The sequence below is a fragment of the Brachyhypopomus gauderio genome, chromosome 10, assembly GCF_052324685.1.
Source record: "Brachyhypopomus gauderio isolate BG-103 chromosome 10, BGAUD_0.2, whole genome shotgun sequence".
In the NCBI taxonomy this organism is placed as follows: domain Eukaryota; kingdom Metazoa; phylum Chordata; class Actinopteri; order Gymnotiformes; family Hypopomidae; genus Brachyhypopomus; species Brachyhypopomus gauderio.
Genome location: NC_135220.1, coordinates 6,316,456 through 6,342,744, shown reverse-complemented (window position 1 = coordinate 6,342,744; position 26,289 = coordinate 6,316,456). Strand labels below are relative to the sequence as shown.

At 41.6% G+C, this 26,289-nt stretch overlaps 2 protein-coding genes across 4 annotated transcripts; both read right to left on the bottom strand.

Moving 5' to 3' along the window:
* Nucleotides 1-11,936, bottom strand: LOC143525295 (uncharacterized). 2 transcript variants are annotated; one of them, XM_077019027.1, is made up of 24 exons: nucleotides 11,467-11,936; nucleotides 10,803-10,937; nucleotides 10,422-10,514; nucleotides 9,884-10,048; nucleotides 8,855-8,992; nucleotides 8,474-8,650; nucleotides 7,540-7,704; nucleotides 7,201-7,266; nucleotides 6,914-7,031; nucleotides 6,611-6,716; nucleotides 6,068-6,303; nucleotides 5,456-5,581; nucleotides 5,201-5,327; nucleotides 4,682-4,850; nucleotides 4,399-4,596; nucleotides 4,140-4,234; nucleotides 3,745-3,795; nucleotides 3,100-3,478; nucleotides 2,812-2,988; nucleotides 2,377-2,488; nucleotides 1,906-1,999; nucleotides 1,546-1,717; nucleotides 654-738; nucleotides 2-311 (listed from the first exon to the last, which is right to left on the bottom strand). In XM_077019027.1, the coding sequence occupies exons 1-20, from the start codon at nucleotides 11,552-11,554 to the stop codon at nucleotides 2,382-2,384; spliced, it is 2,916 nt and encodes a 971-aa protein (XP_076875142.1). In that variant the 5' UTR covers nucleotides 11,555-11,936; the 3' UTR covers nucleotides 2-311; nucleotides 654-738; nucleotides 1,546-1,717; nucleotides 1,906-1,999; nucleotides 2,377-2,381. The 2 variants fall into 2 exon arrangements, with proteins under 2 accessions (XP_076875143.1, XP_076875142.1); XM_077019028.1 differs by lacking the exon at nucleotides 11,467-11,936 and having other exon boundaries at nucleotides 1-311; nucleotides 10,618-10,932.
* A 959-nt stretch (nucleotides 11,937-12,895) lies between these two features.
* Nucleotides 12,896-25,344, bottom strand: LOC143525294 (uncharacterized). Of its 2 annotated transcripts, XM_077019025.1 has the most exons (24): nucleotides 24,875-25,344; nucleotides 24,211-24,345; nucleotides 23,830-23,922; nucleotides 23,292-23,456; nucleotides 22,263-22,400; nucleotides 21,882-22,058; nucleotides 20,947-21,111; nucleotides 20,602-20,667; nucleotides 20,315-20,432; nucleotides 20,012-20,117; nucleotides 19,469-19,704; nucleotides 18,857-18,982; nucleotides 18,602-18,728; nucleotides 18,083-18,251; nucleotides 17,800-17,997; nucleotides 17,541-17,635; nucleotides 17,146-17,196; nucleotides 16,501-16,879; nucleotides 16,213-16,389; nucleotides 15,778-15,889; nucleotides 15,308-15,401; nucleotides 14,948-15,119; nucleotides 14,056-14,140; nucleotides 12,896-13,711 (listed from the first exon to the last, which is right to left on the bottom strand). In XM_077019025.1, exons 1-20 carry the CDS (start codon nucleotides 24,960-24,962, stop codon nucleotides 15,783-15,785), a joined length of 2,916 nt encoding a protein of 971 aa, XP_076875140.1. In that variant the 5' UTR covers nucleotides 24,963-25,344; the 3' UTR covers nucleotides 12,896-13,711; nucleotides 14,056-14,140; nucleotides 14,948-15,119; nucleotides 15,308-15,401; nucleotides 15,778-15,782. The 2 variants fall into 2 exon arrangements, with proteins under 2 accessions (XP_076875140.1, XP_076875141.1); XM_077019026.1 differs by lacking the exon at nucleotides 24,875-25,344 and having other exon boundaries at nucleotides 24,026-24,340.
* Nucleotides 25,345-26,289: the final 945 nt, after the last annotated feature.

Here is a 26,289-nt window from a genome sequence, read left to right as displayed (position 1 = left end):
TAATTTGACTTTCTTCCTCTCTCATTTAAAGTGCAGGCACAGTAAGAAATACACAAACATCTCCATCTTCAAGTAGAAACCATGTTGGGGTTTATTTTGGTCTGGAGGTCTGGCTGGCAGCTCTCAGTTGATCGAGAGGTTCTTCAAAAACTCGTTTAGGCTCTTGCGGCTTGGCATAGGTGGACAGTGGCCCCCCTCACGCTTCCACCCCTCCCGTGGACTGTACCACTGTTGCTGGAGGTCCCAGAGCAGAGGAAGCACCTTCTGCTCAACCAGTTGTGGCTTGCAGGGGTAGAGTTCCCTAACCAGCTCTATAAAAAGAACAAGATAAACAAATCAACCCTGGACAGCACTGGGTTATTGCAGAAGCATTTTCTTAACCTAGAAAGATTTAATTCAATTAAAGTGACAGTATTTGGTAACTATGGTAACTCTCTGGAATGATTATTATCAATATTATAAATATTATTAATAAATATAGGAATTATAGTATTTCTGGTAAATCTTTTATCTTTTTTTATCTCTGGCATCTCTTAGCATATCAGTGGAATGACTTTCTGAAATAATTGTTTTTTGATAAATGTATTTGAATTTGTAGAATATTTCTGTATACACAACCACAAAAGATTAGACACTGTATATTGTATACTTACCTGCAACTTTATCAACAAGATCCACTTTAGCTTTTCCACTGAGAAATCGAGCCTTTGTGCAAAACAGTTGAAGAAGTAGTGTTATCTGAAAAAAGATAGATCAAGGACAGTGTTGGTCAAGTTCAGCAATATTTACAGTATGGTAATTCTTTTTAGAAACGTGTCCTGCTTTATCAAAACAACTAATTATTCACATAAAATGTTACACTTTAACTAAATATATATGAACAGTATCTGATAGGAGAACAAAGCTCTGTTTGCAAATGGTCATTTGGAACACATATGCATAATTATTTGAGTGCATATTAGGCAGAACAAAAGAGCCTAAGCACATCCACTGTAAACTCCATTATTTAACAATCTGCTGTCAGATAACGCAAGATCTCCTGTCAGTCTTTTTTTTTCTCTTTATATTGGACTGTGCCTTAATATGAAAGGAAATTTCCATTTGATCTGCACCACAAACATCTAGCCAAAGAGCAGGAACATTCTTTTACCGATTTGTGTGAACCTTTTCCCCAAAGGTAAAACAGAACACAATCATTGTTGTTGTTGTTTTTCTAAAGCCTAGTGGCATGTGTTCTTCAAGATGTTTTGTGAAGAGAGAAATGAACCCACCAAGGTTATTGATGAGAGCTTGAATGGCACCTATTGTTGCCATGTAGATGGCGTTATTCTTGGAGTTGAGGTGATTGTCCACTATAGCTGGGACTAAGATCTAGACCACTTGGGCCAGGTTGTCTCTGAGCAGTGCTGGCACATCTGAGCAGTGTGATGTGCCAGCATTTAAAATGTGCCAGCATTTAATGTTCTCCAACGTATGACCCCCTATACAGATCACTTCTGAAAGCTGCTGAAAACATTAAAAATCAATTCAGTTCAAATGAGTTACCGGGAACATGTTGCCCACGACCATATATGGGTTGTCTTCGCAGTCGACCACCAGCTGATCAATGCACTTGATGCGCTCCCTGAAGTCTTTTGAACCCAGCAGGGCCTTGAGCTGCTTGACGTACTCCGTCTTGTCTGCAATGCTAAGGATGTGTGCTCTGCTGCTGTCTTTGCTGAACACACACAAGAGAGAAAACACAAGGATTGGGTTATAGTGTTGAAACACAAAATGAACAAGGCTGCAATCAAATTAAACCAACATCAAAACCATCAAAATTGCAAACATCAAAGCAGTTCCAATCAGGATGCACTTTTTTGTTGTTGTTTTGATTTTTGTTGTTGTTTGATTTTAAATATTCACCTGCTGGCAAACTGAGGAGGAGGTACGCATGACTCCACAGCTGGGATGGAGCGCCTGCCTCGAGCTGTGTATCCTGAGGCATCTCACCCAGATCCTAAAGCCACATCAACATCATGGAGTGATGATATTGAAGTCCACATGTTGCTTCATACTTTGGTTCTATCCCAAAGGTTTCAAGCCGGTTCATTTTGAACCATGCTCTGTCCTTTAACTACTGGGTCTGGGACTACACTGTGCATGCCCTACTGTAAATACAATGTATGGTGCCACGCACTGCCCTGTACTTTAATATTTTTTTACAATATATGTCTACCATCACAGTTTAGATGGTTTTTTTTTTGCAGTCTGTTTCACCTAAAGGTTTTGTGAATAAGCTTTGTTTAGTGAGTAAACATGGGGCATAGTGGCTGAATGGGATAAAAAATCCTCATCATGTATGCAAACATGTTCCATTTATACTCCTTGTCTAACCTGAGTTAGTTCTGAAGTCCTTCTAAAAACCACTCATGTGCAAGAACATCCTCGAGCACAGGACGTTTTGCAGGGTCCTTTTGAAGACACCATGTTATCAGATGGCGGCAGTCTGTGTGTGTAGCAACGGGATTAGTTGAGAAAGAAAATCAATTACCATCTGAAACTTCTGATCTGACTGTTCTAATGGCTTATTCAAAGTTTATAAATGACAGAACTGTACAGAAACCTCCATCACTAACAAAAAAGACTGAACAAAACTTTTTATCATTTTAAGACGGTTACAAAATGTTGTATTGCCAATTCTCCATTCTTCATTAGTCCATTTTATCAATCTGTGGTTGTGTATTACATTACCAGATTAAATAATTACATAAATGATCATTTTGCAATTTAGACTTTCTAGTTATCTTGAAGATGCTTCTGCCTTTTCACCTCTGGATGGGTTTCCACTGAAGCACAGGTGTGCCTCAACAATGTCCTCCACCTTCTCAAAGGGCAGATGTCCACAGATAATACTGTAGAGGAGCACACCCAGACTCCAGATGGTGGCTTGACGGCCCTCATACGTCCTGTCAACCTGCCATTCAGGTGGGCTGTATACCATGGTGCCTGAGACAACGAGAGAGAATCATCAATAACAAAATAAAATGTTTATAATAGTCTCTAATTTGATCCCATTTTTTAACTTGAGGTGCACATTTCATTCCTATGGTGAATAACCTCTAAAGTGCCTGTAGGGTCCGGTCTTAAGCAGATCGCCACAGCCAAAGTCGATCAACTTGACGTCAAAGGTGTCCAGGTTCACCAGAAGGTTCTTTCCCTTGATGTCTCTATGCAGAACTCCACGGTCATGGCAGTGAAGGACAGCCTGAACCACCTGACGCATGATCCGTCGTGCCAGTGGCTCAGGCAGTTGGCGTTGGTGCAAGTTCAAGAAGTCAAACAGGTCTATGCAGGGGACGGGTCGCTCCAGAATCAAGATGAAGCACTTGTGGCACTCAAACCATTCTAGGAGCTCCACAATATGCTCACAACGAGGTGGCTTGCACACCATCTCCATTAAAGCCACCTCTAAGGGGAGACGGCGAGTATTGCCGGGCTAAAATTAAGGAAGACTTGGTTAGTATGGGTTTGAAGATTTATAGTGGAATTATGGTTAGCAGGTTAACATGAAAGGGATCTGGATTGGTACCAATCATTAGATGAAACCTGAATCTAAAATGTGAACTGTTTTCCATTCGTGTTGTGAGGAGTCACTGAATGGAAAATTAACAGCTTTGCGTTTATAGTCCCTTTACAGTTTTACCCATCTAAAAAGTTCCAAACATTGTTGCAATATTACATAAGTAAAGGTATTGGACTTACAACAGTGATGAACCTTTCTGCGTGATACTTTGGCACAAATTTAATGGCGATCTGGTCACATAAAAAACACAGGAAGTGAAGTTGTTTACACAAAACAGACAGTATATTTAACATATCTAAGGGCTTTCAGATGGTAGCCACAGCTTCTCGGGTAACTCATAAATCTGGAGTCTGATAAATACTCATCCACAGATTGCCAAGCTTATCACATTGTATAATCAGGATCTTTGTGTTCAAAAAGTGGAAAAAGGTCAAGGTACATTAGACTTGACCATTTGATTGCCATGTGAATAACAAATGATCTCTAGGGAAAACTCATAGCTCAAAGTTCTAATCACAATCTAAAATAGAAATTAGGTCCCACAATCATTCTTGTATTGTGTGCTGATGCTCACCTGTTTTCCATCAGCCTTGCGGACTCCTGCATACACTGAGCCGAATCCTCCTGTGCCCAGAAGACGTCCCGCAGTGTAACGTGAAGTGAAGCTCACTACATGAAACAAAAAAAGTTACATCCTTGTAACTGCAAAACATTATTCAACATGGAGAACTAGATTTAAAACATTGTTGTGTAATGCAGTGTTAACAGCAAAGCAATTTACGTGCAAGCGCAGTGATCACACATGAAGAAGCTGAAGAGCAGGCAACACTCACCAGAACTGTTTGAAAGGGACGGGCGTGCTCTGATCAGACTGGGAGCTCGTCTGCGTCGTGGCAGTAAGTGTTTAGTAGGGACAGCCGTGGGGGGGCTGGGACTTCTGGGGGTGCGTGCATTGCTGGGGCTCGTGGGCAAATCATCCATGAGGACATCGGTCTTAGTCTGGGCTGGAACATTACTGTTCAGCTGCAGGTCTGATGAGAAGGAGGTTCATAGGTAAGCGGTAAGGTAAAGTTCTCAGGAAACAGGAGGGGAGCGTTTGCCGAGGTCAGCCGTTACCTTTCAGAGGTGCCGCGTCGTCTGGGCTCACGTCCTTCACCGTGTGCCTAAGGCTGCGCTTCATTCGCTGCGTGTTCTGCCGATCCGTCTGTGCGGCTGGAGCTTCTTGCTGCTCCAGACGAGGCTGACGCATCTTATATCTTGGAATCCTAGACACCTTTGTCCTCTTCTGGGAATACACACGTACGAATCACCACAAAACATGGAGTGATGATATTGAAGTCCACATGTTGCTTCATACTTTGATTCTATCCCAAAGGTTTCAAACCGGTTCATTTTGAACCATGCTCAACCACTGTGCATGTCCTACTGTAAATACAATGTGTGGTGTCACGCACTGTCCTGTACTTTATTATTTGTTTACAATATATGTCTACCATGACAGTTTAGATGTTTTTTTATTGCAGTCTGTTTCACCTAGAAGTTTTGTGAATAAGCTTTGTTTAGTGAGTAAACATGGGGCATAGTTGCTGAAAGGGATAAAAAATCCTCATCATGTATCCAAACATGAATCGCCACCTTGGATTTCAGAGTGAGGACAGTGTCCCTGATGGTTGCCAGGTCTTTGGCAGGGATGTACTTTTCCACCATCTTATCAAAGTCGTGGTGGGAGGACAGGAACAGCAGCATACGCCGGCCCAAGCGCCTGAGACAAGGAACAGACCCCAAAACAGGAGAGAACCGAGAGTGAGGGATCCATGACTCACAGCATCTATTACTATCTGGGAAATTGAATAAGCTTTGTAGAATTCTCGTTCTGATCACAATACTAACCTGGTTTCTTGGGAAGAGTCCTGTGCCAACTTGGAGACTGCAGGAATAATTCGCTCTGCACCAATCTTCTCTACCAAAGTAGCCAAGTGCCGAGCAGTACACTTTCTTACTGCAGCATTCAGATGACTTTTGAGGAAAACAGAAGGAAAAAAATTAGGGCATTCAAAAAAAGAAGGTAATAACTATTAATCCATCCAATCAATGTATACAGTACAACTTTTTGCTTCTATAAAGAAACTTAATACCCTTATGTATGATCTACGTGCACAATCAAATGATCATATTCTATTCAATGGCTTAGTTTGCAACAGTTAGTGTATATATGTATTTTTTAAACAGAAAATGTTTGTATGTCCTCTGTGAGCTAGCTAACTAGCCTATTCTTTAAGTGGTGTGAAGGGCAGTTTGGACCAGCAGAGCGGAGATGGAACTCAATAAAAAAAAATATTTAAGAGGATAAATAACTAAAAATATTGATATAGGTCGTGGCAATATTTTGAAAGAACAATGGAGAAGTAAAAACAGCAGCCATAATCAGTGTTGTGTTAGCTTCTTGTTACTGTTGTTGCTATCTGAAAGCCACAGTTTAAAGCTCACTGCATGCTAACTGACCAGAGTCCTCCAGCAAGAAGGGCGTTCATGCTCCGAATGGGGGTGCAGTTCTGCACCATGCTGTCCAGAGCTGTGTCCACGTCCTGCCTGATGAAGCCATTGGACTCCGCTGCTTTGTGGAGGAGGACCTTAGCTGTAGCCTCCACTTCCTGGTCCATCCCTTTCTGCAGGCTGGAGTACAACTCCCTCAAGGACACCACCGCCATGCGGGACACTGCAGAGCGCAGGTGCAGCACCTGCAGGAAAGACGACGTTCCAGCTCGTTTCAGCCACATCCAACACTGCCACCGCCATCTTAATAAGTATAATCCACCACTGCAATGTGTTATGTAGGCCTAAATACATTAATCACTAATTACAGTTAGATATGCCATCTGAATTTCAATTAAATGAGAAATGTTTTTATAAAAAAGGAATTTCACAGTACTATGCTAACTCTGACTTGAGTTTGTCAGCAACATCACCTGTAATGTGTACATGCTGATGGCTGCCAATTTTAGAATTCAGAAGACAGATACACAGTCAGCAAATATAGTGGCTTACCTCTTGAATAAGAACAATGCAGACATCATGAAGCCTGCTGCCAAGCACATCAGCGTGATACTGAGCCAATCTACGGATTGACATCAATCCTTCAATTTTCTTCTCCCTGTATGAAGATATTGGACATAGACACACACTGTAACCATCGGCTACTGAAAGTAAAAAATGCTACAAGAAAAGGGACAAAGAGGAAAAAACTTCACTAAATACATGCATACATACCATATATGCAGAACACCATAAATGACTTGCTGTTTAACCTGCCCTAGCCATATGCTTCAGAATTTTGCAGGTGTGACTTACCAGTCATCAGAGCTAAGCAGTCTGAAGCTCTGAGCGAGAGCGAGGTCTGGTTTGTAGAAGGGCTGTAAAATCTGATGCTCATGGGGATCCTTCCTGGGAGTTCCTGGTTTGAGTTCATCTAGAGAGGAATACCAGAACCCAAACAAACTGACTAGGACTTTTAGGGCTACCAGCTCAACTTTGGTTCAAATCAGCTTGAAAACTGACTGCAAAACATTATTCAACATGGAGAACTAGATATAAAACATTGTTGTGTAATGCAGTGTTAACAGCAAAGCAATTCCAACCTCTGCCAACTACTCCTTCACACATGTCGTCAGCAGGGACTGCCCTGGTGCTTTGCACTTGAGATCCTGAAAAGCACAATACATATTAACACGTACTCCATCAAAAATCCCAAATATAACTTCTGGTTTCATAGTGGTTTCTTCATGGTGCAGAAAAACATGTCCATGGGTGCAGGCATAGCAATGTACAAGAGGATCAGCAGGGGCTTTTTGTTTGTAGTATAGGGCTTTCAAAGCAGTTTTTACTCTTTTAATACTTTTTTTACTTTTTTGTTGTTGTTGTTGGTGCAGCAAATGATTTTGGATGCAATTTCCAGGAGAGCAAAAGAGTGAGCTCACCTTTGGCAGGCCTGAAGGCACGGAGAGGCTCTCGGCCAGAAGGTTTGGGGAGTGGAGGCAACCTTGTGAATGTGGGCGGAGAAGGCCTCATCAGTCCTGACGAGGTGACTGTCGTGCGTGAAGCGAGCACAGGCAGTGGGGGACACCTGCTGGAGCCAACTTCACCTGCATGGGCGAATAAGGCCATTAGCAGAAATTACCTCACCATAACATTTCTCAGTGCCTTAGTACTACGTTGCATATGTTTCTTTATCTGAAAGTGCCACTGAAATATGATTCAAGCAAGATGGACCGAGAACGGCAACATCTCATATGCATCTTGCTACAATTCATGTAATGGCAGCACAATGAATTAGTACTGAAGAACTGAAAGCAGGGCATCCGTGAGCCCAGAAGCAGGAAGACATTTATCAGAGCTTCAGTAAATGTATGACCCAGTTTTAGTTTAGCTTAGTTGTGATTCTTTTAGTTTATTGCATCATGAAGTCTTACATTTAAATACAATTTGATTCAATTTAATTATTTCGGCACAATTCAAAATATTTTAATTCTGATACTGGTAGATACTGAAGCGCCAAACTACAGTACCGCCTAGCTCTGCTAATGGCTAGCACATGTCGCCTCTGCTAGACACTGTTCCATTACTGAGTGAAATCATGTCAGATGAAGAGCATCAGTATGAGTATTTTGTACATTTGACAAGTGGTGACTATAAATGATCCAAGTATATGCACATTTTTTGGTTAAAATAAAATTCATGTAGTATGTATGACACCACAAAATTAGGTCTGCTCATCACTTTACCACTGACGTGGGAACAAGTGCAAGACAAGCTTAGAGCAAGACGAACTTAACTTAACCGGGCACCCAAATAACCGGCCATGCCTCACTGTGTGTGCCTAGCACGTTCTTAGCAACGTAGCCATGCGCTCACCAGTACCGTCCCTCCACGGACCCGGGTCTCTGCGCAGAGGGCTCGTGTCTCGCTTGTGTCGTCTACGATGCAGAGTGGGAGTGAGCTGCACTGCCGGAAGAGTGGCCAGAGGGTAGGAGGGCAGTAGGAAAGACCCAGGGGGGTTCCCAGACAGCAAGCGGCTGGATTTGGGCAAACCTGCATGGGAAAGGGCATCCATGATCATGAGTTTAGCTCCGTTCACTTGACACCTGAGTGAAGTTTCTGACTAACTGATCTCCTTGTTCCCAAATATCGTATTTAGCAATATTTTAACACAAAACAAATTACGCAACATTATAAATTCTACATTTTGTACAGGTATTTCAATGACATAAAGTAAAGCCAACATCAATAAGTCACCTCTGCCAGCATCACTGGGGTTAGCTGCTTCGAATATGTCTGGAAGCAAGGGTTGAAGATGTCTGCCGCTCCGGTGAAGTCTCCCCACTCTCTCTCTCTTCCACCCTGGAGAGTGGAGCTGGGGAGGCTCCACTGAACCTGGACATGAAACACAGGCAGAACTGTAGAGGACACGTTCAATCTTCAGACCAGCATATGAAATTAAGACCTGCAGATCATACTGCATTTTAAATAACAATAGTAGATTATAATAATCGATATTTTGGCATGGCTCAAATGTATATCAACAGTAGCATTAAGTGGATAAATGAAATGTGCTAATGAATAGGAGCAATTTGAATAACATTTAAGAAAACTTTTATTCATAATCAAATCTGCAGATGGCAGTGAGGAGCAAAAGTGGCTATGGGAGAGTTCTGGAAAGCTCTGGATCGGAACAGCGCAGGCCTGGGGAGTGGGGTGCTGGCACAATCAACTGACTGCAATAAAACTTTCAAGTCTAGTCTTGCTTGTAAGCTCACATTGCCCTTGCCAACAGAAGTAGGTACAAAGCACAAACTCCTTATATCACACAGACTGCTGCTGCTTGACGCTGGCCAGGTGATACCCAATACTTAAAGAAGCCATGTTATATAGATTACAAAGATTAATAGATATACGCTTTAGCAGCAGTCCAGATGAGGTATCAGAAGCCAGCAAAGCAGCACGACAATGTTTTGTTTAGATTGTTTGGGGGTGTACTAAAATAGTGATAAATGACATCTGTAATCCATATACATGTATTATCAGTATTATACTATGCTGGTATAACAATGATTCGAAGCATTATCACCTTATACTAAACACAACCGCCTAGCAGATGAGTGAACTGATGGTGTTACAACTCTCCCCATGTTACAACTATACCCGGTCTCCCCTATAGGGTTTTCAAAGCAGTTTTTACTTTTTAAATATATTTTTTTTACTTTTTTTGTTGCTGCAACAAATGGTTTGGATGCCATTTCCAGGAGAGCAAAAGAGTGAGCTCACCTTTGGCAGGCCTGAAGGCACGGAGAGGCTCTCGGCCAGCAGGTTTGGGGAGTGGAGGCAACCTTGTGAAGGTGGGTGGAGAAGGCCTCATCAGTCCTGACGAGGTGACTGTCGTGCGTGAAGTGAGCACAGGCAGTGGGGGACACCTGCTGGAGCCAACTTCACCTGCATGGGCGAATAAGGCCATTAGCAGAAATGACCTCACCATAACATTTCTCAGTGCCTTAGTACTACGTTGCATATGTTTCTTTATCTGAAAGTGCCACTGAAATATGATTCAAGCAAGTGGCTGAGTTGCTGTTAATCGCAAACACTTCCATTTCCTTATAATACAGCTGACTGTCGAATTTTAGGAGCGAGGAAATTTCACGACTGGATTTACTGCACAGGTGGCATACTGTCACAGTTCCACGCTGGAATTCACTGAGCTCCTGAGAGTGACCCATTCACAAATGTTTGTAAAAACAGTCCGCGTGCCTAGTAAAAATATCTTATCAATGTCTATATGAAAGAAGACAGTTATCGATGAAGAACCCACCAGCAGGCTGGAGGTAGACTGGATCCATCTGCCTCAGAACCTTGCCTTGAACATGGGGCTGAGCAAGGTGTCTCTGCCTCTCCATGTCAGGGCCTAAATGCAAAACACCAACGCAGGGCACAGAGGAAGCATGAGCATGTACTGTTAAGATCATCAGGTTTATAAGAAGGGCTACAGTGCCATGTGAATTCATTACAATGTTGAAGAATATGTGATGTCATATTTTCTGATAAAACTGATGTTTTACTGGTCAGGTCATGTGCAGAAAGCTGATGGTTCTGCACCTCTGCCAGACCTTACAAACAAATGTAATAAATACTTCATCATGCATGGTTATTTGGTTTGTTGAATACGCATGTAATCTTCAGTGTTACACAGTACCAGTGAGGAGTGGTCCTTCTACAGGCATGTTAACATAGCCGACATCTGAGGGTCCCGCCGTACTTCCGTGAGGGAAGGGTGCTGGTCCACAGGGATCCGTGTGGATCACTGTCGCTTGGGGGTTGTAGGGCACACCTGAAAATCCCACAGCAGGTAAAGTGAAACCCAGCACGCCTCCCAGTGAGGCTCAAATGCCTTGTAAGTGTTTCCCAATGAACAAGTGATTATAACAAGGGCTATGGTGCCATGTGATGTCATTAGAATGTGGGGAGAATGCTTAAGAATTTGTGAGGTCATGTTAGAAATCTGTTTCTTTTTAAAAATGTTTATTTTTATTTGCTTTTTCCATGGCCACATGGACAATGTTAACATGGTGGGATTTGTGAAAATTGTGCTGAGTCAAAGAAATCAAAGAAATAACCCATGCTCCATTAATTATATTATCCTGTACACATGAAATAAAGAGCTTGACAGTCATCTGTAGAATAAATATACAGGTTATTTTTCTGAACCTTAGAAACCTACTATATAAATGTGTATACATATTTAACTTTTAATTATTATGAATAAGCCTATGGAAATCCATACTCATAAGAATTAATATACTGTCTTACATAGAAGTATAAAATTATGTACAGTATATATGAAAATGTATTTTTCTCACCATGAGTGGTAAAACCTGGTGTGTATATGAAGTGGTTCTGTTCCTGCCTAGGCCTAGGCTGGTCGGTTCTCCTGGGGAAAAAACTCATTCTCCACCTGAAAAATAGAAAGAATAGAAAGACAGAAAGATATAGAAGAAATAGAAAGATTTGTTAGATTTGTATGTATTGTAATTCACAGAGCAAAATGTCTTTCGACTTGTTCTGAGCTTTTCAGCATCAAAACTGAATCCAAACATTCCACCTTCCCAACCAAACATTCTAAACCAAACATTCCAAAGTTGAGTAGCACGTGATATCACAATTTCCAGTTTTTCTAACCAAAACACCAAATCAGCCAGACTGCTACAATAACCTGATGCCGCCTGGCTTGTACCCAAAGGGTTCATACCAGAGACCGTATATATTATATATATACATCAAAGGAATGAATTGAAACTAGCTAGCGGTGGTACGCTAACGACAGCTGCGTTTCAACAGCGGGCGGAAATTATCATACAGTTAAGCCCGCCCACTAAGAGGGAAGACATGATTGGTCAATTTTGCTGTCTGTAAACGAACAGCGGGCATCACAGTCCTGATAGGGGGAGACACAGGCTCACAGGCTTCCACTTAACCCCTCACCTTCCAACACAGATTGAATAGACACGGTTGAATAATGTATTTCCTTATATTTTTGTCATTGTTTAGATGTCGATTGCCAAACTGTAAGTAGATCAAATAAATTTGGATAAAATATTTTATATATATTTATGTTTTAAGAATATTTTTAGGCCCTCTGAGAGTACATACGGTCTCACTCTGGTCTCAACACAACTCACTGTCAAATACTGCCCACTAGTGGGATAGGGATGTAGTACAAGTGACAAACTATTTTTAAAAAATCATACATTGCATAAAATTATACACATAATCACCATTACTAGGTTAAAAGCAGGAATGCTTAGATGTATAATAATTTATAGCTATAGTAAATTATATATGCTGTTTCAGTGTGCCTAAAAATACACCATTCAAAGAAGTATGTGGATTATAGTTCTACTGTAAATTAAACATAGAAGTTATTTTTGTTGTATAGTCAAAGTCAAATTTATTTATATAGCTTTCACAGTACATGTCACAAAGCAGCTTTACAATCGTATGGGTCCCTAATGAGCAAGCCAAGGCGACAGTGGCAAGGAAAAACTCCCTATGGTGGTGGGGATTAGGAAGAAACCTTGGGAGGACCAAGACTCAAAAGGGAACCCATCCTCCATTGGGCGGCCCGTTAGCACAAGTCCGTGGTGCGCAGGATGGTTCTACAGATAATGTTTAAGGTCCTTGTTCCCCGGCCAAGTAGTCACAGTCTCTTTGGTGTAGATGGTGAGCCTCAGGTAGGAGCATCAGCACGTCCTCTTGCATATAGTGTCATTAGCGGGCACACACACAGGATGTGGGAAATCTCTCTTATTATTTGAGTGTTTGGAGTTGATTTAAATGCTTTAGCTAATATTACTGTCATTTAATTTCCCTCACAAAAGTCCCAAAAACAAACACAAAAAGCAAGAACAAATGTTCAATATAACCCACAAGCACTTAGTGTTGTGCTGAAGTCCTCCCTGAGGCCGGTCTGCAAAATCTGCCATTACACTTATTAGCTATACAGTGCTTAATTTGTAAATCAAACAATGCCGGAACGCAAACAGCGGCATGAGACAAGGGGTCACTGAGGTCATATATATGATAGATATGTCAACAGAAAATAACAATCATAGAACAATATATATCTATAGTCACCATGACAACAGTTATCATGATAAGTGTTAGTATTTCAAAGTGCAAAAAGAGCAGAGCTCCTAGGCATGTTAAACCTGATGTGATTCGCTAAAATCTGTGCTCCTTATTTAAAAGGACTTCTGAGTTGAATGATTTAGCTTTCTGCTAATTTGACTTTCTTCCTCTCTCTTTCATTTAAAGTGCAGGCACAATAAGAAATGCACAAACATCTCCATCTTCAAGTAGAAACCATGTTGGGGTTTATTTTGGTCTGGAGGTCTGGCTGGCAGCTCTCAGTTGATCGAGAGGTTCTTCACAAACTCGTTTAGGCTCTTGCGGCTTGGCATAGGTGGACAGTGGCCCCCCTTACGCTTCCACCCCTCCCGTGGACTGTACCACTGTTGCTGGAGGTCCCCAGGAGGTACCAGAGCAGAGGAAGCACCTTCTGCTCAACCAGTTGTGGCTTGCAGGGGTAGAGTTCCCTAACCAGCTCTATAAAAAGAACAAGATAAATAAATCAACCCTGGAAAGTACTGGGTTATTGCAGAAGCATTTTCTTAACCTAGAAAGATTTAATTCAATTAAAGTGACAGTATTTGGTAACTATGGTAACTCTCTGGAATGATTATTATCAATATTATAAATATTATTAATAAATATAGGAATTATAGTATTTCTGGTAAATCTTTTATCTTTTTTTTTATCTCTGGCATCTCTTAGCATATCAGTGGAATGACTTTCTGAAATAATTGTTTTTTGATAAATGTATTTGAATTTGTAGAATATTTCTGTATACACAACCACAAAAGATTAGACACTGTATATTGTATACTTACCTGCAACTTTATCAACAAGATCCACTTTAGCTTTTCCACTGAGAAATCGAGCCTTTGTGCAAAACAGTTGAAGAAGTAGTGTTATCTGAAAAAAGATAGATCAAGGACAGTGTTGGTCAAGTTCAGCAATATTTACAGTATGGTAATTCTTTTTAGAAACTTGTCCTGCTTTATCAAAACAACTAATTATTCACATAAAATGTTACACTTTAACTAAATATATATGAACAGTATCTGATAGGAGAACAAAGCTCTGTTTGCAAATGGTCATTTGGAACACATATGCATAATTATTTGAGTGCATATTAGGCAGAACAAAAGAGCCTAAGCACATCCACTGTAAACTCCATTATTTAACAATCTGCTGTCAGATAACGCAAGATCTCCTGTCAGTCTTTTTTTTTCTCTTTATATTGGACTGTGCCTTAATATGAAAGGAAATTTCCATTTGATCTGCACCACAAACATCTAGCCAAAGAGCAGGAACATTCTTTTACCGATTTGTGTGAACCTTTTCCCCAAAGGTAAAACAGAACACAATCATTGTTGTTGTTGTTTTTCTAAAGCCTAGTGGCATGTGTTCTTCAAGATGTTTTGTGAAGAGAGAAATGAACCCACCAAGGTTATTGATGAGAGCTTGAATGGCACCTATTGTTGCCATGTAGATGGCGTTATTCTTGGAGTTGAGGTGATTGTCCACTATAGCTGGGACTAAGATCTAGACCACTTGGGCCAGGTTGTCTCTGAGCAGTGCTGGCACATCTGAGCAGTGTGATGTGCCAGCATTTAAAATGTGCCAGCATTTAATGTTCTCCAACGTATGACCCCCTATACAGATCACTTCTGAAAGCTGCTGAAAACATTAAAAATCAATTCAGTTCAAATGAGTTACCGGGAACATGTTGCCCACGACCATATATGGGTTGTCTTCGCAGTCGACCACCAGCTGATCAATGCACTTGATGCGCTCCCTGAAGTCTTTTGAACCCAGCAGGGCCTTGAGCTGCTTGACGTACTCCGTCTTGTCTGCAATGCTAAGGATGTGTGCTCTGCTGCTGTCTTTGCTGAACACACACAAGAGAGAAAACACAAGGATTGGGTTATAGTGTTGAAACACAAAATGAACAAGGCTGCAATCAAATTAAACCAACATCAAAACCATCAAAATTGCAAACATCAAAGCAGTTCCAATCAGGATGCACTTTTTTGTTGTTGTTTTGATTTTTGTTGTTGTTTGATTTTAAATATTCACCTGCTGGCAAACTGAGGAGGAGGTACGCATGACTCCACAGCTGGGATGGAGCGCCTGCCTCGAGCTGTGTATCCTGAGGCATCTCACCCAGATCCTAAAGCCACATCAACATCATGGAGTGATGATATTGAAGTCCACATGTTGCTTCATACTTTGGTTCTATCCCAAAGGTTTCAAGCCGGTTCATTTTGAACCATGCTCTGTCCTTTAACTACTGGGTCTGGGACTACACTGTGCATGCCCTACTGTAAATACAATGTATGGTGCCACGCACTGCCCTGTACTTTAATATTTTTTTACAATATATGTCTACCATCACAGTTTAGATGGTTTTTTTTTGCAGTCTGTTTCACCTAAAGGTTTTGTGAATAAGCTTTGTTTAGTGAGTAAACATGGGGCATAGTGGCTGAATGGGATAAAAAATCCTCATCATGTATGCAAACATGTTCCATTTATACTCCTTGTCTAACCTGAGTTAGTTCTGAAGTCCTTCTAAAAACCACTCATGTGCAAGAACATCCTCGAGCACAGGACGTTTTGCAGGGTCCTTTTGAAGACACCATGTTATCAGATGGCGGCAGTCTGTGTGTGTAGCAACGGGATTAGTTGAGAAAGAAAATCAATTACCATCTGAAACTTCTGATCTGACTGTTCTAATGGCTTATTCAAAGTTTATAAATGACAGAACTGTACAGAAACCTCCATCACTAACAAAAAAGACTGAACAAAACTTTTTATCATTTTAAGACGGTTACAAAATGTTGTATTGCCAATTCTCCATTCTTCATTAGTCCATTTTATCAATCTGTGGTTGTGTATTACATTACCAGATTAAATAATTACATAAATGATCATTTTGCAATTTAGACTTTCTAGTTATCTTGAAGATGCTTCTGCCTTTTCACCTCTGGATGGGTTTCCACTGAAGCACAGGTGTGCCTCAACAATGTCCTCCACCTTCTCAAAGGGCAGATGTCCACAGATAATACTGTAGAGGAGCACACCCAGACTCCAGATGGTGGCTTGACGGCCCTCATACGTCCTGTCAATCTGCCATTCAGGTGGGCTGTATACCATGGTGCCTGAGACAACGAGAGAGAATCATCAATAACAAAATAAAATGTTTATAATAGTCTCTAATTTGATCCCATTTTTTAACTTGAGGTGCACATTTCATTCCTATGGTGAATAACCTCTAAAGTGCCTGTAGGGTCCGGTCTTAAGCAGATCGCCACAGCCAAAGTCGATCAACTTGACGTCAAGGGTGTCCAGGTTCACCAGAAGGTTCTTTCCCTTGATGTCTCTATGCAGAACTCCACGGTCATGGCAGTGAAGGACAGCCTGAACCACCTGACGCATGATCCGTCGTGCCAGTGGCTCAGGCAGTTGGCGTTGGTGCAAGTTCAAGAAGTCAAACAGGTCTATGCAGGGGACGGGTCGCTCCAGAATCAAGATGAAGCACTTGTGGCACTCAAACCATTCTAGGAGCTCCACAATATGCTCACAACGAGGTGGCTTGCACACCATCTCCATTAAAGCCACCTCTAAGGGGAGACGGCGAGTATTGCCGGGCTAAAATTAAGGAAGACTTGGTTAGTATGGGTTTGAAGATTTATAGTGGAATTATGGTTAGCAGGTTAACATGAAAGGGATCTGGATTGGTACCAATCATTAGATGAAACCTGAATCTAAAATGTGAACTGTTTTCCATTCGTGTTGTGAGGAGTCACTGAATGGAAAATTAACAGCTTTGCGTTTATAGTCCCTTTACAGTTTTACCCATCTAAAAAGTTCCAAACATTGTTGCAATATTACATAAGTAAAGGTATTGGACTTACAACAGTGATGAACCTTTCTGCGTGATACTTTGGCACAAATTTAATGGCGATCTGGTCACATAAAGAACACAGGAAGTGAAGTTGTTTACACAAAACAGACAGTATATTTAACATATCTAAGGGCTTTCAGATGGTAGCCACAGCTTCTCGGGTAACTCATAAATCTGGAGTCTGATAAATACTCATCCACAGATTGCCAAGCTTATCACATTGTATAATCAGGATCTTTGTGTTCAAAAAGTGGAAAAAGGTCAAGGTACATTAGACTTGACCACTTGATTGCCATGTGAATAACAAATGATCTCTAGGGAAAACTCATAGCTCAAAGTTCTAATCACAATCTAAAATAGAAATTAGGTCCCACAATCATTCTTGTATTGTGTGCTGATGCTCACCTGTTTTCCATCAGCCTTGCGGACTCCTGCATACACTGAGCCGAATCCTCCTGTGCCCAGAAGACGTCCCGCAGTGTAACGTGAAGTGAAGCTCACTACATGAAACAAAAAAAGTTACATCCTTGTAACTGCAAAACATTATTCAACATGGAGAACTAGATTTAAAACATTGTTGTGTAATGCAGTGTTAACAGCAAAGCAATTTACGTGCAAGCGCAGTGATCACACATGAAGAAGCTGAAGAGCAGGCAACACTCACCAGAACTGTTTGAAAGGGACGGGCGTGCTCTGATCAGACTGGGAGCTCGTCTGCGTCGTGGCAGTAAGTGTTTAGTAGGGACAGCCGTGGGGGGGCTGGGACTTCTGGGGGTGCGTGCATTGCTGGGGCTCGTGGGCAAATCATCCATGAGGACATCGGTCTTAGTCTGGGCTGGAACATTACTGTTCAGCTGCAGGTCTGATGAGAAGGAGGTTCATAGGTAAGCGGTAAGGTAAAGTTCTCAGGAAACAGGAGGGGAGCGTTTGCCGAGGTCAGCCGTTACCTTTCAGAGGTGCCGCGTCGTCTGGGCTCACGTCCTTCACCGTGTGCCTAAGGCTGCGCTTCATTCGCTGCGTGTTCTGCCGATCCGTCTGTGCGGCTGGAGCTTCTTGCTGCTCCAGACGAGGCTGACGCATCTTATATCTTGGAATCCTAGACACCTTTGTCCTCTTCTGGGAATACACACGTACGAATCACCACAAAACATGGAGTGATGATATTGAAGTCCACATGTTGCTTCATACTTTGATTCTATCCCAAAGGTTTCAAACCGGTTCATTTTGAACCATGCTCAACCACTGTGCATGTCCTACTGTAAATACAATGTGTGGTGTCACGCACTGTCCTGTACTTTATTATTTGTTTACAATATATGTCTACCATGACAGTTTAGATGTTTTTTTATTGCAGTCTGTTTCACCTAGAAGTTTTGTGAATAAGCTTTGTTTAGTGAGTAAACATGGGGCATAGTTGCTGAAAGGGATAAAAAATCCTCATCATGTATCCAAACATGAATCGCCACCTTGGATTTCAGAGTGAGGACAGTGTCCCTGATGGTTGCCAGGTCTTTGGCAGGGATGTACTTTTCCACCATCTTATCAAAGTCGTGGTGGGAGGACAGGAACAGCAGCATACGCCGGCCCAAGCGCCTGAGACAAGGAACAGACCCCAAAACAGGAGAGAACCGAGAGTGAGGGATCCATGACTCACAGCATCTATTACTATCTGGGAAATTGAATAAGCTTTGTAGAATTCTCGTTCTGATCACAATACTAACCTGGTTTCTTGGGAAGAGTCCTGTGCCAACTTGGAGACTGCAGGAATAATTCGCTCTGCACCAATCTTCTCTACCAAAGTAGCCAAGTGCCGAGCAGTACACTTTCTTACTGCAGCATTCAGATGACTTTTGAGGAAAACAGAAGGAAAAAAATTAGGGCATTCAAAAAAAGAAGGTAATAACTATTAATCCATCCAATCAATGTATACAGTACAACTTTTTGCTTCTATAAAGAAACTTAATACCCTTATGTATGATCTACGTGCACAATCAAATGATCATATTCTATTCAATGGCTTAGTTTGCAACAGTTAGTGTATATATGTATTTTTTAAACAGAAAATGTTTGTATGTCCTCTGTGAGCTAGCTAACTAGCCTATTCTTTAAGTGGTGTGAAGGGCAGTTTGGATCAGCAGAGCGGAGATGGAACTCAATAAAAAAAAATATTTAAGAGGATAAATAACTAAAAATATTGATATAGGTCGTGGCAATATTTTGAAAGAACAATGGAGAAGTAAAAACAGCAGCCATAATCAGTGTTGTGTTAGCTTCTTGTTACTGTTGTTGCTATCTGAAAGCCACAGTTTAAAGCTCACTGCATGCTAACTGACCAGAGTCCTCCAGCAAGAAGGGCGTTCATGCTCCGAATGGGGGTGCAGTTCTGCACCATGCTGTCCAGAGCTGTGTCCACGTCCTGCCTGATGAAGCCATTGGACTCCGCTGCTTTGTGGAGGAGGACCTTAGCTGTAGCCTCCACTTCCTGGTCCATCCCTTTCTGCAGGCTGGAGTACAACTCCCTCAAGGACACCACCGCCATGCGGGACACTGCAGAGCGCAGGTGCAGCACCTGCAGGAAAGACGACGTTCCAGCTCATTTCAGCCACATCCAACACTGCCACCGCCATCTTAATAAGTATAATCCACCACTGCAATGTGTTATGTAGGCCTAAATACATTAATCACTAATTACAGTTAGATATGCCATCTGAATTTCAATTAAATGAGAAATGTTTTTATAAAAAAGGAATTTCACAGTACTATGCTAACTCTGACTTGAGTTTGTCAGCAACATCACCTGTAATGTGTACATGCTGATGGCTGCCAATTTTAGAATTCAGAAGACAGATACACAGTCAGCAAATATAGTGGCTTACCTCTTGAATAAGAACAATGCAGACATCATGAAGCCTGCTGCCAAGCACATCAGCGTGATACCGAGCCAATCTACGGATTGACATCAATCCTTCAATTTTCTTCTCCCTGTATGAAGATATTGGACATAGACACACACTGTAACCATCGGCTACTGAAAGTAAAAAATGCTACAAGAAAAGGGACAAAGAGGAAAAAACTTCACTAAATACATGCATACATACCATATATGCAGAACACCATAAATGACTTGCTGTTTAACCTGCCCTAGCCATATGCTTCAGAATTTTGCAGGTGTGACTTACCAGTCATCAGAGCTAAGCAGTCTGAAGCTCTGAGCGAGAGCGAGGTCTGGTTTGTAGAAGGGCTGTAAAATCTGATGCTCATGGGGATCCTTCCTGGGAGTTCCTGGTTTGAGTTCATCTAGAGAGGAATACCAGAACCCAAACAAACTGACTAGGACTTTTAGGGCTACCAGCTCAACTTTGGTTCAAATCAGCTTGAAAACTGACTGCAAAACATTATTCAACATGGAGAACTAGATATAAAACATTGTTGTGTAATGCAGTGTTAACAGCAAAGCAATTCCAACCTCTGCCAACTACTCCTTCACACATGTCGTCAGCAGGGACTGCCCTGGTGCTTTGCACTTGAGATCCTGAAAAGCACAATACATATTAACACGTACTCCATCAAAAATCCCAAATATAACTTCTGGTTTCATAGTGGTTTCTTCATGGTGCAGAAAAACATGTCCATGGGTGCAGGCATAGCAATGTACAAGAGGATCAGCAGGGGCTTTTTGTTTGTAGTATAGGGCTTTCAAAGCAGTTTTTACTCTTTTAATACTTTTTTTACTTTTTTGTTGTTGTTGTTGTTGTTGGTGCAGCAAATGATTTTGGATGCAATTTCCAGGAGAGCAAAAGAGTGAGCTCACCTTTGGCAGGCCTGAAGGCACGGAGAGGCTCTCGGCCAGAAGGTTTGGGGAGTGGAGGCAACCTTGTGAATGTGGGCGGAGAAGGCCTCATCAGTCCTGACGAGGTGACTGTCGTGCGTGAAGCGAGCACAGGCAGTGGGGGACACCTGCTGGAGCCAACTTCACCTGCATGGGCGAATAAGGCCATTAGCAGAAATTACCTCACCATAACATTTCTCAGTGCCTTAGTACTACGTTGCATATGTTTCTTTATCTGAAAGTGCCACTGAAATATGATTCAAGCAAGATGGACCGAGAACGGCAACATCTCATATGCATCTTGCTACAATTCATGTAATGGCAGCACAATGAATTAGTACTGAAGAACTGAAAGCAGGGCATCCGTGAGCCCAGAAGCAGGAAGACATTTATCAGAGCTTCAGTAAATGTGTGACCCAGTTTTAGTTTAGCTTAGTTGTGATTCTTTTAGTTTATTGCATCATGAAGTCTTACATTTAAATACAATTTGATTCAATTTAATTATTTCGGCACAATTCAAAATTATTTTAATTCTGATACTGGTAGATACTGAAGCGCCAAACTACAGTACCGCCTAGCTCTGCTAATGGCTAGCACATGTCGCCTCTGCTAGACACTGTTCCATTACTGAGTGAAATCATGTCAGATGAAGAGCATCAGTATGAGTATTTTGTACATTTGACAAGTGGTGACTATAAATGATCCAAGTATATGCACATTTTTTGGTTAAAATAAAATTCATGTAGTATGTATGACACCACAAAATTAGGTCTGCTCATCACTTTACCACTGACGTGGGAACAAGTGCAAGACAAGCTTAGTGCAAGACGAACTTAACTTAACCGGGCACCCAAATAACCGGCCATGCCTCACTGTGTGTGCCTAGCACGTTCTTAGCAACGTAGCCATGCGCTCACCAGTACTGTCCCTCCACGGACCCGGGTCTCTGCGCAGAGGGCTCGTGTCTCGCTTGTGTCGTCTACGATGCAGAGTGGGAGTGAGCTGCACTCCCGGAAGAGTGGCCAGAGGGTAGGAGGGCAGTAGGAAAGACCCGGGGGGGTTCCCAGACAGCAAGCGGCTGGATTTGGGCAAACCTGCATGGGAAAGGGCATCCATGATCATGAGTTTAGCTCCGTTCACTTGACACCTGAGTGAAGTTTCTGACTAACTGATCTCCTTGTTCCCAAATATCGTATTTAGCAATATTTTAACACAAAACAAATTACGCAACATTATAAATTCTACATTTTGTACAGGTATTTCAATGACATAAAGTAAAGCCAACATCAATAAGTCACCTCTGCCAGCATCACTGGGGTTAGCTGCTTCGAATATGTCTGGAAGCAAGGGTTGAAGATGTCTGCCGCTCCGGTGAAGTCTCCCCACTCTCTCTCTCTTCCACCCTGGAGAGTGGAGCTGGGGAGGCTCCACTGAACCTGGACATGAAACACAGGCAGAACTGTAGAGGACACGTTCAATCTTCAGACCAGCATATGAAATTAAGACCTGCAGATCATACTGCATTTTAAATAACAATAGTAGATTATAATAATCGATATTTTGGCATGGCTCAAATGTATATCAAGAGTAGCATTAAGTGGATAAATGAAATGTGCTAATGAATAGGAGCAATTTGAATAACATTTAAGAAAACTTTTATTCATAATCAAATCTGCAGATGGCAGTGAGGAGCAAAAGTGGCTATGGGAGAGCTCTGGAAAGCTCTGGATCGGAACAGCGCAGGCCTGGGGAGTGGGGTGCTGGCACAATCAACTGACTGCAATAAAACTTTCAAATCTAGTCTTGCTTGTAAGCTCACATTGCCCTTGCCAACAGAAGTAGGTACAAAGCACAAACTCCTTATATCACACAGACTGCTGCTGCTTGACGCTGGCCAGGTGATACCCAATACTTAAAGAAGCCATGTTATATAGATTACAAAGATGAATAGATATACGCTTTAGCAGCAGTCCAGATGAGGTATCAGAAGCCAGCAAAGCAGCATGACAATGTTTTGTTTAGATTGTTTGGGGGTGTACTAAAATAGTGATAAATGACATCTGTAATCCATATACATGTATTATCAGTATTATACTATGCTGGTATAACAATGATTCGAAGCATTATCACCTTATACTAAACACAACCGCCTAGCAGATGAGTGAACTGATGGTGTTACAACTCTCCCCATGTTACAACTATACCCGGTCTCCCCTATAGGGTTTTCAAAGCAGTTTTTACTTTTTAAATATTTTTTTTTTACTTTTTTTGTTGCTGCAACAAATGGTTTGGATGCCATTTCCAGGAGAGCAAAAGAGTGAGCTCACCTTTGGCAGGCCTGAAGGCACGGAGAGGCTCTCGGCCAGCAGGTTTGGGGAGTGGAGGCAACCTTGTGAAGGTGGGTGGAGAAGGCCTCATCAGTCCTGACGAGGTGACTGTCGTGCGTGAAGTGAGCACAGGCAGTGGGGGACACCTGCTGGAGCCAACTTCACCTGCATGGGCGAATAAGGCCATTAGCAGAAATGACCTCACCATAACATTTCTCAGTGCCTTAGTACTACGTTGCATATGTTTCTTTATCTGAAAGTGCCACTGAAATATGATTCAAGCAAGTGGCTGAGTTGCTGTTAATCGCAAACACTTCCATTTCCTTATAATACAGCTGACTGTCGAATTTTAGGAGCGAGGAAATTTCACGACTGGATTTACTGCACAGGTGGCATACTGTCACAGTTCCACGCTGGAATTCACTGAGCTCCTGAGAGTGACCCATTCACAAATGTTTGTAAAAACAGTCCGCGTGCCTAGTAAAAATATCTTATCAATGTCTATATGAAAGAAGACAGTTATCGATGAAGAACCCACCAGCAGGCTGGAGGTAGACTGGATCCATCTGCCTCAGAACCTTGCCTTGAACATGGGGCTGAGCAAGGTGTCTCTGCCTCTCCATGTCAGGGCCTAAATGCAAAACACCAACGCAGGGCACAGAGGAAGCATGAGCATGTACTGTTAAGATCATCAGGTTTATAAGAAGGGCTACAGTGCCATGTGAATTCATTACAATGTTGAAGAATATGTGATGTCATATTTTCTGATAAAACTGATGTTTTACTGGTCAGGTCATGTGCAGAAAGCTGATGGTTCTGCACCTCTGCCAGACCTTACAAACAAATGTAATAAATACTTCATCATGCATGGTTATTTGGTTTGTTGAATACGCATGTAATCTTCAGTGTTACACAGTACCAGTGAGGAGTGGTCCTTCTACAGGCATGTTAACATAGCCGACATCTGAGGGTCCCGCCGTACTTCCGTGAGGGAAGGGTGCTGGTCCACAGGGATCCGTGTGGATCACTGTCGCTTGGGGGTTGTAGGGCACACCTGAAAATCCCACAGCAGGTAAAGTGAAACCCAGCACGCCTCCCAGTGAGGCTCAAATGCCTTGTAAGTGTTTCCCAATGAACAAGTGATTATAACAAGGGCTATGGTGCCATGTGATGTCATTAGAATGTGGGGAGAATGCTTAAGAATTTGTGAGGTCATGTTAGAAATCTGTTTCTTTTTAAAAATGTTTATTTTTATTTGCTTTTTCCATGGCCACATGGACAATGTTAACATGGTGGGATTTGTGAAAATTGTGCTGAGTCAAAGAAATCAAAGAAATAACCCATGCTCCATTAATTATATTATCCTGTACACATGAAATAAAGAGCTTGACAGTCATCTGTAGAATAAATATACAGGTTATTTTTCTGAACCTTAGAAACCTACTATATAAATGTGTATACATATTTAACTTTTAATTATTATGAATAAGCCTATGGAAATCCATACTCATAAGAATTAATATACTGTCTTACATAGAAGTATAAAATTATGTACAGTATATATGAAAATGTATTTTTCTCACCATGAGTGGTAAAACCTGGTGTGTATATGAAGTGGTTCTGTTCCTGCCTAGGCCTAGGCTGGTCGGTTCTCCTGGGGAAAAAACTCATTCTCCACCTGAAAAATAGAAAGAATAGAAAGACAGAAAGATATAGAAGAAATAGAAAGATTTGTTAGATTTGTATGTATTGTAATTCACAGAGCAAAATGTCTTTCGACTTGTTCTGAGCTTTTCAGCATCAAAACTGAATCCAAACATTCCACCTTCCCAACCAAACATTCTAAACCAAACATTCCAAAGTTGAGTAGCACGTGATATCACAATTTCCAGTTTTTCTAACCAAAACACCAAATCAGCCAGACTGCTACAATAACCTGATGCCGCCTGGCTTGTACCCAAAGGGTTCATACCAGAGACCGTATATATTATATATATACATCAAAGGAATGAATTGAAACTAGCTAGCGGTGGTACGCTAACGACAGCTGCGTTTCAACAGCGGGCGGAAATTATCATACAGTTAAGCCCGCCCACTAAGAGGGAAGACATGATTGGTCAATTTTGCTGTCTGTAAACGAACAGCGGGCATCACAGTCCTGATAGGGGGAGACACAGGCTCACAGGCTTCCACTTAACCCCTCACCTTCCAACACAGATTGAATAGACACGGTTGAATAATGTATTTCCTTATATTTTTGTCATTGTTTAGATGTCGATTGCCAAACTGTAAGTAGATAAAATAAATTTGGATAAATTATTTTATATATATTTGTGTTTTAAGAATATTTTTAGGCCCTCTGAGAGTACATACGGTCTCACTCTGGTCTCAACACAACTCACTGTCAAATACTGCCCACTAGTGGGATAGGGATGTAGTACAAGTGACAAACTATTTTTAAAAAATCATACATTGCATAAAATTATACACATAATCACCATTACTAGGTTAAAAGCAGGAATGCTTAGATGTATAATAATTTATAGCTATAGTAAATTATATATGCTGTTTCAGTGTGCCTAAAAATACACCATTCAAAGAAGTATGTGGATTATAGTTCTACTGTAAATTAAACATAGAAGTTATTTTTGTTGTATAGTCAAAGTCAAATTTATTTATATAGCTTTCACAGTACATGTCACAAAGCAGCTTTACAATCGTATGGGTCCCTAATGAGCAAGCCAAGGCGACAGTGGCAAGGAAAAACTCCCTATGGTGGTGGGGATTAGGAAGAAACCTTGGGAGGACCAAGACTCAAAAGGGAACCCATCCTCCATTGGGCGGCCCGTTAGCACAAGTCCGTGGTGCGCAGGATGGTTCTACAGATAATGTTTAAGGTCCTTGTTCCCCGGCCAAGTAGTCACAGTCTCTTTGGTGTAGATGGTGAGCCTCAGGTAGGAGCATCAGCACGTCCTCTTGCATATAGTGTCATTAGCGG

Coding starts and splice junctions, on each gene's coding strand:
- LOC143525295 (XM_077019027.1), bottom strand. CDS start 11,554: ATGAGTTTTTTCCCCAGGAGAACCGACCAGCCTAGGCCTAGGCAGGAA. Junction 8,993..9,883: donor TGCCTTCAGGCCTGCCAAAG/GTGAGCTCACTC, acceptor TTTCATGTCCAG/GTTCAGTGGAGCCTCCCCAG. Junction 7,267..7,539: donor TGCCTTCAGGCCTGCCAAAG/GTGAGCTCACTC, acceptor TGTGCTTTTCAG/GATCTCAAGTGCAAAGCACC.
- LOC143525294 (XM_077019025.1), bottom strand. CDS start 24,962: ATGAGTTTTTTCCCCAGGAGAACCGACCAGCCTAGGCCTAGGCAGGAA. Junction 22,059..22,262: donor CCCCAGTGATGCTGGCAGAG/GTGACTTATTGA, acceptor TTTCCCATGCAG/GTTTGCCCAAATCCAGCCGC. Junction 19,705..20,011: donor GCATTGTTCTTATTCAAGAG/GTAAGCCACTAT, acceptor TCTTTCCTGCAG/GTGCTGCACCTGCGCTCTGC.